Source organism: Scyliorhinus torazame, chromosome 3, assembly GCF_047496885.1.
Source record: "Scyliorhinus torazame isolate Kashiwa2021f chromosome 3, sScyTor2.1, whole genome shotgun sequence".
Taxonomy (NCBI): domain Eukaryota; kingdom Metazoa; phylum Chordata; class Chondrichthyes; order Carcharhiniformes; family Scyliorhinidae; genus Scyliorhinus; species Scyliorhinus torazame.
Window position 1 is genome coordinate 7,855,424 of NC_092709.1, and position 12,490 is coordinate 7,867,913.

General features: G+C 50.1%; 1 protein-coding gene across 1 annotated transcript in view; it reads left to right on the forward strand.

Moving 5' to 3' along the window:
- dck (deoxycytidine kinase) overlaps positions 1-12,490 on the forward strand; it is a 37,965-nt gene that overhangs the window by 5,157 nt on the left and 20,318 nt on the right. Inside the window, exons 2-5 of the mRNA XM_072495255.1 lie at positions 1,103-1,218; positions 2,582-2,775; positions 5,578-5,725; positions 11,809-11,924. Coding sequence (XP_072351356.1) covers positions 1,103-1,218; positions 2,582-2,775; positions 5,578-5,725; positions 11,809-11,924 — 574 coding nt within the window. The remainder of the gene's footprint in view (positions 1-1,102; positions 1,219-2,581; positions 2,776-5,577; positions 5,726-11,808; positions 11,925-12,490) is intronic.

Below are 12,490 nucleotides of genomic sequence, written 5' to 3' on the forward strand. Positions count from 1 at the left end.
GCACACCGCGCAGGAGAAGGCCGGCGTTGGTCGTGTGAAGGAGCTATCCAATTCGTCCCTGCAAACTTGCAAATTTTTCCCTTTCAACAAATGGATTGTCACGAGTAGGCTTACATTAACACTGCAATGACGTTACTGTGAAAAGCCCCCAGTCGCCACATTCCGGCTCCTCTTTGGGGACACGGAGAGAGAATTCAGAATGTCCGATTCACCTAACACGTCCAGGATTCTCCGAGACACCGCGCTGAAATCGCGCTCGGCGTGGGGGCAGAGAATGGGGCTTCAGACCCGCAATTGGGTCAAACCCCCGGCGTCCAGAGAGTCGGCGCTAGCCGCACGCGCGCGGTCGACGCGGCGCCGGTCGGAACTGTTGCCGGACGCCCCACAGCGATTCTCCACGGTCGACCAGCCGAGTTCCAGCCAGCGTGGTTCACGTATGGTTCCACCCAGCGAGAGCTCGGCGTCGCGGCTGCGGAGGCCATCCTGGTGGGGGGGGGGGGGGGGTGGCGGGGGGATCCGGGGAGGGCCTCCGCGACGACCAGGCCCGCAATTGGGGCCACCGATCGGCGGGCGCACGTGATCTGGGGGGGGGGGGGGCTTACCTTCTTCCACGCCGGCCCGCTCTGTGGGTCCACCATGTCGTGGGGGACCGGCGCGGAATCGGCTGCCGTGCGTATGTGCGGGCCGCCGGCTGGCAGTGCAGGGCCGCGTATCGGCGCCGGCGCTGCGTGCAGCACTCCGCCGCCATGCTGGCCCCCTGTGGGCCACGGAATTGCTGAGCCAAGAGGCCTGTTGACGCCGGCATCAACACTTAGCCACCATTTTGAACAATCCCGGCCCACGTCTTTCGGGACTTGTGGGAGGAAACCGGAGCAGCCGGAGGAAACCCACGCAGACACGGGGAGGAGGTGCAGACTCCGCACAGACAGTGACCCAGCGGGGAATCGAACCTGGGACCCTGGAGCTGTGAAGCAACAGTGCTAACCACTGTGCTACTGTGCCCCCCTGTTTCACCATGCAATTGAATTTTATCTTGGAATTGAACCTTTCAATGAGGGCTGGCATAATTGAATGCTTTTTAAAAAAAAATCTATATTAACAGCTGCTGGGAAATCAACATTGGTTCAGATACTTGGACAGGCCAGTGATGATTGGGATGTTGTTGCTGAGCCCATTGCCCGTTGGTGTAATGTACAAACTGAGAAAGAAGATTCGGAGGTAAGATGGCTTTTTGTTTGCACAGTTGGACTGAGATGAGGGGCTGAATATTGTGGAGGAGGGGAGGGGGAGTGGCGGGGGTGGGGGCAGGCAGACTGCTCACCCTCCACCCACCGCCCCCCTTTCCTTCCCACTTTTTAAACACTTCCGCCCCGCTGCCCATGCCAACCGTAATATGGAGTGGACAGTGTATTATCGAGGTCAGTTGGATTGGTAACCAGCTCAATGGACCTTTCATTGTCCAGCTGGGCTGCTGACTTCAGCACCCACCCCCACACCATACTGTGGACGGACAGCAGCTAACCCACTCCTCAGCTCTGTCTGTCGGCTGCTCTTTCAGCAGCAGCAGCTGCTCCGGGTTTGCGAAGCGCACAATGGGTGTTGAACCTTGTACCTGAGAGCTTTGCAGATTCATCCCATATTGATAATTAATTTCATAACGTTAAGAGAACATTCTGCGGCGGATAAGGAAAGGGAATCTAGAGCGTGAACCGCTCCAGCCTTACTTCCTGGCGCACACTGGGGGGTGGCGCCAACCCGCGCATGCACAGTGGCGACGTGCCCCTAATGTATGGGTAGTTAAGGTTTAGGGTTGGGGGTGTTGGATGTGTTATTGCGGGCCGCTTCCGTGTGTTAGATCTCTGTTCAAAATGTTTAAATTATAAATGCGTCAATAAAATATATATTTTTTTAAAGTGTTAATTCTGCGATCCAGCCTCTACGTTTTCCTCCATCTCCTTCATTTGAAGAGGAATGGGAGAGTATTTGATTGGAGAACCCTTTGTGGCACTAGCTCTGGTCAGACCCCGTGTGAGTGTCACTCCCCAGCAAGGGGGGGGGGGGGGGGGGGATGAAAGAAGTTGCATTTATATAGCACCCTTATTGACCTCAGGATACCTCAGAACGCTTTTCAGCCAATGAAGTTCGGGCGAAGTGTCGTCATGGTAACATAGGGAACTGGACAGCCAATTTGCAGAATTGAAAAATCTCAGACACAGCAATGTGACTGTGTGCTGATGTTGATCAAAGGATAGATATTCACCAGGACTCGAAGAAAATTCTTTGCTCTTTTTTAAAATAACAGATGTGGTTTCTTTTTTATTCCACCCAACGGGGAGTGAGATTTTGGATTACTATCTCAAAAGATGGCGTCCGGTCAGGAGAATAAATTGTCCGAGCTTGCCCATCCCCTGATCTCATCATCCACACTAGCAAATGAACATCTGTGTGTGTGGGGACTAAATGTTTCTGGACCCATGCAGAGTCCTTCTTGTCAAAGAAAGTTTCATGAAGTTTTATTTTTTGGTGGTGTGTTCGGGTCGTGTTGGCTTTAACCTTTACTCCCTGTGCTTGTATGTTGAAGGAGCTGACTGCGTCGCAAAAGAGCGGAGGGAATCTGCTCCAGATGATGTACGACAAGCCAGAACGCTGGGCCTACACCTTCCAGAATTACGCCTGTTTGAGTAGAGTACGGTCGCAGCTAAAATCTCTCAGCGACAGGGTCAAACGTTCTGCCCATCCAGTCCAGTTCTTTGAGCGGTCTCTGTACAGTGACAGGTAATGGGGCATTCCTTTCACTGTGTGAACGTGATCATCTCTCTGGATTGTTATGGGTCAGGGTTTAGAGAACCCCAAAGTGTATCATGGAGCTCACCTGACCCACAACTTTTACTAGATTGCGGTATGGGGAGCACACGGCCCACTCTACAGGTGTGGTACAGCAGAAATGGATGAGTATTTTTTAAAACAAAACAATGTTTATTCTATGAATTCAAGTTAACCTTTTTAAAACATACAGTGAACATCTTAGCAACCATTAATTCAAATACACCCCCCAAAGAATACAACACTAAGTAATCTTTTAAGCTTTCCTTTTAACATCCATAAAACTTAAAAAAGAACTTTTACCAGAAGCACATCAGGTTAAAGTCACTACTGAGAGCAGTTATTAGTTTTAAATCACCAAAGGATGGACTTACAGTTTTTAGATTACAGAGAGGGAGACTAATACATCTTCTGGTTGTGACTGCAGCTATCCAGCTCTGAAAACTAAACTAAAACACACCCTGCAGCAAACAGCCTGAAACAAAAGTAAAAAGCTGACAGAAAGCCCGGCTCCACCCACACTCTGACATCACTGATAAACACCCATTTCTTAAAGGTACATTTCTTAAACACCTATTTCTTAAAGGTACTCTCACATGACATTATCCCAATGCCAGGGGTCAGCCGTGGCTCAGTCAGTCACACTCTCACCTCGTCAGTCTCCATGCCAGAAACGTGAGCACAAAGTCCATGCTGACACTCCCAGTGCCAGAAGATTGCTACACTGTCAAAGGTGCCATCTTTCAGATGAGACATTCCGCCAAGGACGGGTGCACAATATCTCATGGTACTAAGTTTTTTAAATATATATATTTTATTCAACTTTTTCGGCCAAACAAAACAGTACAAAGGTTTTTCCCCTTATTACAACAGCAAAACAATATAAATAACCGTGACCATATTTTAACAAATAAATAAATAATATATAAACTAAATGGCAACTGCCATAACAAAAATAATAACTCTCCCAAATAATAAAATCAGCAATTCAATATACATAACCAAGTATCAATATCTTTACAAAAACACCCCTGAGGACCCCCCCCCCCCCTCCCCCCTGGGTTGCTGCTGTTACCTTCCCATTTCCTTTATCGTTCTGCGAGGTAGTTAATGAACGGTTGCCACCGCCTGGTGAACCCTTGAGCCGAACCCCTTAGTGCGAACTTTATCCGTTCCAGTTTTATAAACCCTGCCATGTCGTTTATCCAGGTCTCCACGCCCGGGGGTTTGGCTTCCTTCCACATAAGCAGTATCCTTCGCCGGGCTACTAGGGACGCAAAGGCCAAAACATCAGCCTCTCTCGCCTCCTGCACTCCCGGCTCTTCTGCAACACCGAATATAGCCAGCCCCCAGCCTGGCTCGACCCGGACCCCCACCACCTTTGAAAGCACCTTCGCCACCCCCACCCAGAACCCCTGCAGTGCCGGGCCATGGTACTAAGTTAAGGATGAAGAGGGGAGGAATTCTCCCTCAGAGTCCTGGATAATATTTATCCCTCAATTATCATCACTAAAACTGATCATCACAATGTCATGTTCTTGCTGAGTGTGAATTGGATGTTTGTGTTTGCTGCATTACAACATTGTTTACACTTCAAATTACTTCATTGAATGGAACGTACTTTGGGACACCATGGGCGGAATTCACCACTGCCCGACGCCCATATCGGCCTGGCGGCTGTGGACTGTGTCTTGCTCCGTACCAGACGGACGGGAGCCGTCCTGCTAGCTGGGGGGGCTTCCACGAGGGCCGGGGGGACTGGTGGGGGGGTGGCCAGGGAGCAGTATTTGGCATGTCGGGTCCGCGCACGGCGGCGCCACCTCTGCAGGTCGTCGCCATGCGCAGGCGCGGCCCGGGACCCGCCCATTCTCCGACCGTTTTTGTTGTAGGAACTGGGAGATTTACCCGGAACAGCTGCCAGCCCCTCACCAGTCCCAGGATTGGTGAGGGTCCGGCGCCGATTTTCGCGTCGTATAATGCCACAGTTCCCACGCCGGCGTCGGCACAAAATTGGAGAATCCAGCTCCCTATGTTTGTGAAAGATGCTATACAAATGCAAGTCTTTCTTTGTTGCAGCATCAGAAACAAAAGTAGGTGTGAATTAGCACTGTGCATTGCCCAAAGCAGGGTGAGATCTCTGCTCAAGTACTATTAGCTCCACTCGTCAACACTGTTCACTCACCTCCAGTGCGAGGAGGTCAGGTTAGAGCAGAGTCGGGTAAAGTGCCTCCATTCACGGTTGAATAGCTAGCTGAACACCTAATCTGCGCTGAAAGATGGGGAAGAGCCACCCAAGGGAGAGCGAGGCTACAGCTTTAAGGAAAGGAAGGAATTAGGGGCAGCAAAAAGGATTTAAAGTAATCCATCAACATCGACAATGGATGGGGTTTTGCATCCATGGCGAGGGGTGGCAGTGGGCGGGAACAGACAGGAGATCCTGCCCATCCCTGGTAATGAACGGAAGGGAGACTTGGTCAGCTCATGAGGGAGAAAGGAATAGCCGGTTCTGTTCAGAATGTGAGATGAAGAGGGGGAGGAGGGTGTCAAGAAGGACAGAACCAGATGGGCCAGATGTGGTGCACTGTAACATCCTCGACAACTCCACCTCACTGTATTGATACGCACTGTGAGCAAATTCTCCCCTTCAGCTCGCCAATGCCCTGGAGGCGGCCAATATGAGGTAAATCTCTGATTTAAGCTGTGCAACATCAACAGCAAACAGGGCAACTCATTTACTCATTTTTTTAATGACAGGTATGTCTTTGCTTCCAACTTGTATGAATCTGATTCTATCAGTGAGACTGAATGGATTATGTATCAGGACTGGCATGCCTGGATACACACCTGCTTTGGGAGAACTATCGAGCTCGATGGAATCATCTATCTTCGAGTGACACCCGAGGTGAGGTTGCCTGATAATGGTTACATTATTGAATCCAGAGACTGTGCCCGTTATAGCAAGAGGTGAAACTGGCTTCAATTAATCGAGCCATTATTGAGTTTTTTTTGGAGAAATCACCAATTAAAGTTGCTGGATTAATTCCCATCGTTTTCACCAATGCCCTTCAGTGAAGGGAATGTCCAACACCTCCTCGCCCATAAATACTCATGACCCTAGTCCAACTATACACGGACATCACCAACAGAACAACACTTCTTCAGTACTGACCCTCTGACAGTGCAGCACTCCCTCAGTACTGACCCTCTGACAGTGCAGCACTCCCTCAGTACTGACCCTCTGACAGTGCAGCACTCACTCAGTACTGACCCTCTGACAGTGCAGCACTCCCTCAGTACTGACCCTCTGATAGTGCGGCACTACCTCAGTACTGACCATCTGACAGTGCAGCACTCACTCAGTACTGACCCTCTGACAGTGCAGCACTCCCTCAGTACTGACCCTCTGACAGTGCAGCACTCACTCAGTACTGACCCTCTGACAGTGCAGCACTCCCTCAGTACTGACCCTCTGATAGTGCGGCACTACCTCAGTACTGACCATCTGACAGTGCAGCACTCACTCAGTACTGACCCTCTGACAGTGCAGCACTCCTTCAGTACTGTCTCTCTGACAGTGCAGCACTCACTTAGTACTGACCCTCTGACAGTGCAGCACTCCCTCAGTACTGACCCTCTGACAGTGCAGCACTCCCTCAGTACTGACCCTCTGACAGTGCTGCACTTCCCTCAGTACTGACCCTCTGACAGTGCTGCACTCCCTCAGTACTGACCCTCTGACAGTGCAGCACTCCCTCAATACTGACCCTCTGACAGTGCAGCACTCCCTCAGTACTGACCCTCTGACAGTGCAGCACTCCCTCAGTACTGACCCTCTGACAGTGCAGCACTCCCTCAATACTGACCCTCTGACAGTGCAGCACTCCCTCAGTACTGACCCTCTGACAGTGCAGCACTCCCTCAGTACTGACCCTCTGACAGTGCAGCACTCCCTCAGTACTGACCCTCTGATAGTGCGGCACTACCTCAGTACTGACCATCTGACAGTGCAGCACTCACTCAGTACTGACCCTCTGACAGTGCAGCACTCCCTCAGTACTGACCCTCTGACAGTGCAGCACTCCTTCAGTACTGTCTCTCTGACAGTGCAGCACTCACTTAGTGCTGACCCTCTGACAGTGCAGCACTCCCTCAGTACTGACCCTCTGACAGTGCAGCACTCCCTCAGTACTGACCCTCTGACAGTGCTGCACTCCCTCAGTACTGACCCTCTGACAGTGCTGCACTCCCTCAGTACTGACCCTCTGACAGTGCAGCACTCCCTCAATACTGACCCTCTGACAGTGCAGCACTCCCTCAGTACTGACCCTCTGACAGTGCAGCACTCCCTCAGTACTGACCCTCTGACAGTGCAGCACTCCCTCAGTACTGACCCTCTGACAGTGCAGCACTCCCTCAATACTGACCCTCTGACAGTGCAGCACTCCCTCAGTACTGACCCTCTGACAGTGCAGCACTCCCTCAGTACTGACCCTCTGACAGTGCAGCACTCCCTCAGTACTGACCCTCTGACAGTGCAGCACTCCCTCAGCACTGACCCTCTGACAGTGCAGCACTCCCTCAGTACTGACCCTCTGACAGTGCAGCACTCCCTCAGTACTGACCCTCTGACAGTGCAGCACTCCCTCAGTACTGACCTTCTGACAGTGCTGCACTCCCTCAGTACTGACCCTCTGACAGTGCAGCACTCCCTCAGTACTTACCCTCTGACAGTGCAGCACTCCCTCAGTACTGACCTTCTGACAGTGCTGCACTCCCTCAGTACTGACCTTCTGACAGTGCAGCACTCCCTCAGTACTGACCCTCTGACAGTGCAGCACTCCCTCAGCACTGACCCTCTGACAGTGCAGCACTCCCTCAGTACTGACCTTCTGACAGTGCTGCACTCCCTCAGTACTGACCCTCTGACAGTGCAGTACTCCCTCAGTACTGACCCTCTGACAGTGCAGCACTCCCTCAGCACTGACCCTCTGACAATGCAGCACTCCCTCAGTACTGACCCTCTGACAGTGCAGCACTCCCTCAGTACTGACCCTCTGACAGTGCAGCACTCCCTCAGTACTGACCCTCTGACAGTGCAGCACTCCCTCAGTACTGACCCTCTGACAGTGCAGCACTCCCTCAGTACTGACCCTCTGACAGTGCAGCACTCCCTCAGTACTGCACTGGTAGTGGCCGCTTGGGTGTTAATGCCTAAATTATGGGGGTGAGACTTGAACCGGCGATGTTCTGATTTTAAAGTGAGATGTCCCCACCTGAACCAAAACTGTCAGTTAGTGTAGCTGGATCGCTCCTCCTGTTGGCCGGAGGTTAAAGGTTCACAGATTGCTTTTTGAAAGCCAAAATGTTATAGAAACGTGAAAAACGTAAAAGGGGGAGTCCATTCGGCTCTTCGAGCCTGCTCCGCTATTCATTATGATCATGGCTGATCATCCAACTCAATAGCCTAATCCCACTTTCCCCCCCATATCCTTTGATCCCCTTCACCCTCAGTGCTATATCTAACTGCTTCTTGAAAACAACAACGTTTTGGCCTCAATTACTTCCTGTGGTAATGAATTCCTCAGGCTCACCCCTCTCTGGGGTGAAGAAATTTCTCCTCATCTCTGTCCGACATGGTTTACCCCGTATCCTCAGACTGTGACCCCTGGCTCTGGACACACCCACCATCGGCAACATTCTTCCTGCGTCTACCCTATCTAGTCATGTTAGAATTTTATAGGCTACTATGAGATCCCCCCTCATTCTTCTGAACTCCAGTGGATGTAGTCCTAACAGACACAATCTCGCCTCATACGTCAGTCCCACCATTCCAGGAAGCAGCCTGGTAAACCTTCGCTGCACTCCCTCCAGTACAAGAACATCCTTCCTCAGGTAAGGGGACCAAAACAGCGCACAATATTCCAGGTGTAGCCTCACCTATATAATTGCAGCAACACATCCCTGCTCCTGTACTCGAATCCTCTCACTGTGAAGGCCAGCATACCATTTTCCTTCTTTATCGCCTGCCTTACTTTCAGTGACTGGTGCACGAGAACACTCCGGTCTTGTTGCACATTCCTCTCTCCTAATTTATGGCCATTCAGATAATAGTCTGTCTTCTTGTTTTTATTGCTAAAGTGGATAAACTCGCATTTATCCAAATTATTCTGCATCTGCCATTCATTTTCCCACTCACTCATCTTGTCCAAATCACACTGAAGGATCTCTGCATCCTCCTCACAGCTCACCCTCCCACCCAGCTTTGTGTCATCTGTAAATTTGGAGATATTACATTTTGTTCCCTCATCTAAATCATTAATATATATTGTGAATAGCTGGGGTCCCAGCACCGCTCCCTGCGATACCCCACTAGTCACTGCTGCGAATTTGAAAAAAGACCCATTAATTCCTACTCGTGTTTCCTTCATCAATTCTACTCGTTACATCCTCGAAGAATTCCAGTAGATTTGTCAAGCATTATTTCCCCTTCATAAATCCATGCTGACTCTGTCCGATCCTGCCACTGTTTTCTAAGTGCTCTGTTATAAAATCTTTGATAATGGATTCTAGAATTTTCCCCACTACTGACGTCAGGCTGACTGGTCTATAATTCCCTGCTTTCTCTCGACCTCCATTTTTAAATAGTGGAGTTACATTAGCCACCCTGCAATCTGCAGGGACTGCTCCAGAGTCTATAGAATCCTGGAAATGACAACAAATGCATCCACTATTTCTAGAGCCACCTCCTTCAGTACCCTGGGATGTAGGTTACCAGACCCCGGGGATTGATCAGCCTTCAATCTCGTCAACACCATTTCTCTACTGATATTGATCACCTTCAGTTCCTCGCTGTGATCCCCAACATTTCTGGTATCTGATTTGTGTCCTCATTTGTGAAGACCGAACCAAAGTATGTGTTTAGTTACTCAGCCATTTCTTTGTCCCCATTATACATTCCCCTGTTTCTGACTGTAAGGGACCTACATTTGTTTTCACAATCTTTTTCTGTTCACATACCTATAGAAACTTGTACAGTCAGATTTTATGTTCCCTGCAAGCTTACTCTCGTACTCTATTTTCCCCTTCTCAATCAATCCCTTAGTCCTGCTGTGCTGAATTCTAAACAGCTCCCAATCCTTAGACCTGTTGATTTTAGTGGCCAATTTATATGCTACCTCCTTGGATCGAATACTATCCCTAATTTCCTTTGTAATCCATGGGGTGGCCACCCTTCCCATTTCGCTTTTGTGCCAGACAGAAATAAACAATTGTTGCAGTTCCCCCATGCACCCCTTAAATGTTTGCCATTGCCTATCCACTGTCATCCCTTTAAATGACATTCCCCAACCGATCATCACCAACTCACGCCTCATTTTATCGTAGTTTCCTTTGTTAAGATTCAGGGCCCTAGACTCAGAATCAACTACTTCACTCTCCATTTTAATGAAAAATTCTATCACATTATGGTCGCTCATCCCCAAGGGGTCGCGCACAATTAGATTGCCAATGATTCCGTTCTCATTACACAGTACCCAATCTAGGATTGCCTGTTCTCTAGTTGGCTCCTCAACATATTGATCCAGAAATCCTTCCCGCATGTGTGCAATCTATCAGCCCGTGGACTTGGGGCACCCTGGCGATGGCAGAGAATCCTGCTGCACGGGCATCTTGCTGGGCTTGGTCCACTCAAAGTTTAGATAATGTTCTGCCAGGGCAAACATGGCAACCGTGACCTGCTGGATGCACCTGTGGGCTGTGGCCTGCGAGATGCCACTAGGTCCCTGCTCGAACCCTGGAATGTCCCAAGGCATAGATGTTCAGGGCTGCGGTGACCTTTATGGCCAAGGAGAGCAGGTGTCCTCCTTCTCCACGTGGTGCCAAGTCCGTGAGGAGATGGCACAGGTGCAACACCTTCTGCTTGTTGAGGCAGAGCCTCCTGCAGCACGCGCTGTCCGCCATCTGCTCAAAAGACAAGCGACGCTTGTACACCGTCGCGGCCCTCCCCCTCTGGGTCTCGCCCTGGCCTGATGGGCGGTCGGGTCCTCAGGGTGTGGGGCGCACATGGGCTGCCACCTCGAGCCTCTGTCGGTGCTGCTGCTGTCACCGTCTCCTGCGGCTGGCCGCCTGGCCTGCCATCAGCACCGCGAGGTCAAGTTCCGGGGGGGCCAAAATACCATCCATACTGTTCAAGATCTGTGAGGAATTGGGAGAGGGTGTGAGACAGACCAACCCCGGGGACCCACATAACCTGCACATCTTTGGACTGTGGGAGGAAACCTGGAGCACCCGGAGGAAACCCACGCACACACGGGGAGAATGTGCAGACTCCGCACAGACAGTGACCTGAGGCTGGAATCGAACCCGGGTCCCTGGAGCTGTGAGGCAGCAGTGCTAACCACTGTGCCACTGTACCGCCCTTAACAAGAAATTGCACACAACTGCAATAACCCACTCTATATAACACTCTGACATTTTTTTGCACCATTGACTGGATCTAGGTGTATCAACTTACTTCACGTCCGATCTTATAGTCAATGGAAACAGGGGTTTAATAACCAGTGGTTTTGTCATTGCTTCAAACCCAGTTCTCAGAGAGTTAAAGCTGAACCTGATGTACAATCCAGTCTCTGAGTTGGAGAATTTCTTTAAGTTATTCGAGAAATGAGTGAGCATGTTCACGAGAGGATCTAACAAATTTGGTTTTGGAACGTGTTGCACTGTGAAATGAGACACAACTCTTTCTACACCGTGAACGTCAGGGTCATATACAGTAAGGAAGAGAATTGGAAAGGTAAGCTGATTCATAGTTGATGGAGACGGGAATGGGGAGAGCGGTGCCATTGTCACTGTGTCAAATTGAGTAACTGATATTGGGCAGGTGGGTGGAGATAATGGGAGCATAGCTCTCAATCTGAGCATGAGAGAACTATTGATGGCGAGACGCTTGTTGGGAATGGAGAAACTAGATTTCTCTTTGCTTTTCAGAACTGTATGAAGAGACTGACCCAGAGAGGTCGACTGGAGGAGCAGGGAATCCCCATGGAGTACTTGGAGAAGCTTCACGTTAAACACGAATGCTGGCTACAACACAGGACAATGCGGCAAGAGCAACTCTTTTCCTTCTTCTGGTTTTGCTAAGTATCCGAGCCCTGAAGTGTGAACGTTAACGCCATCCACTCAATCCAGAACCAATCCTCTAAGAAATAAGTTTGATGGCTATCAAGAGCAGCAATGGAGTTTTGCGACGGGGGCACTGAGATTGCGAGAATCCCACCCCAAAGTATTTCTCCAATTTCCCTTCTGATAATTCCACTGAATCTCTTTTCCCTGCCCTTTCAGTAGCACATTAAAGGCTACGATAACTCGCTGCAGAAACAAGGTTTCTCCTGCTTCACCTCTGACCCTTTTGCCAATTATCTTTTTTTTAAAATATTTTTATTCAAAGCCTTTTGCATTTAAACACAAAATATCAGACGAACAGCACAGTGACCGAAACAAACAATCACTGATCCCTAAACCCCCCTGATACCAACTCCCCACCATATCCCACCTTCCACGTTTAACACTCTTACCCTCACCCCCCCACCCCGTCCCTCCCCCCTCCCTCGTACTGACCCCTCAATCCTCCTTGAAGAGATAAATGAACGTTTCCACCCCTGGGTGAACC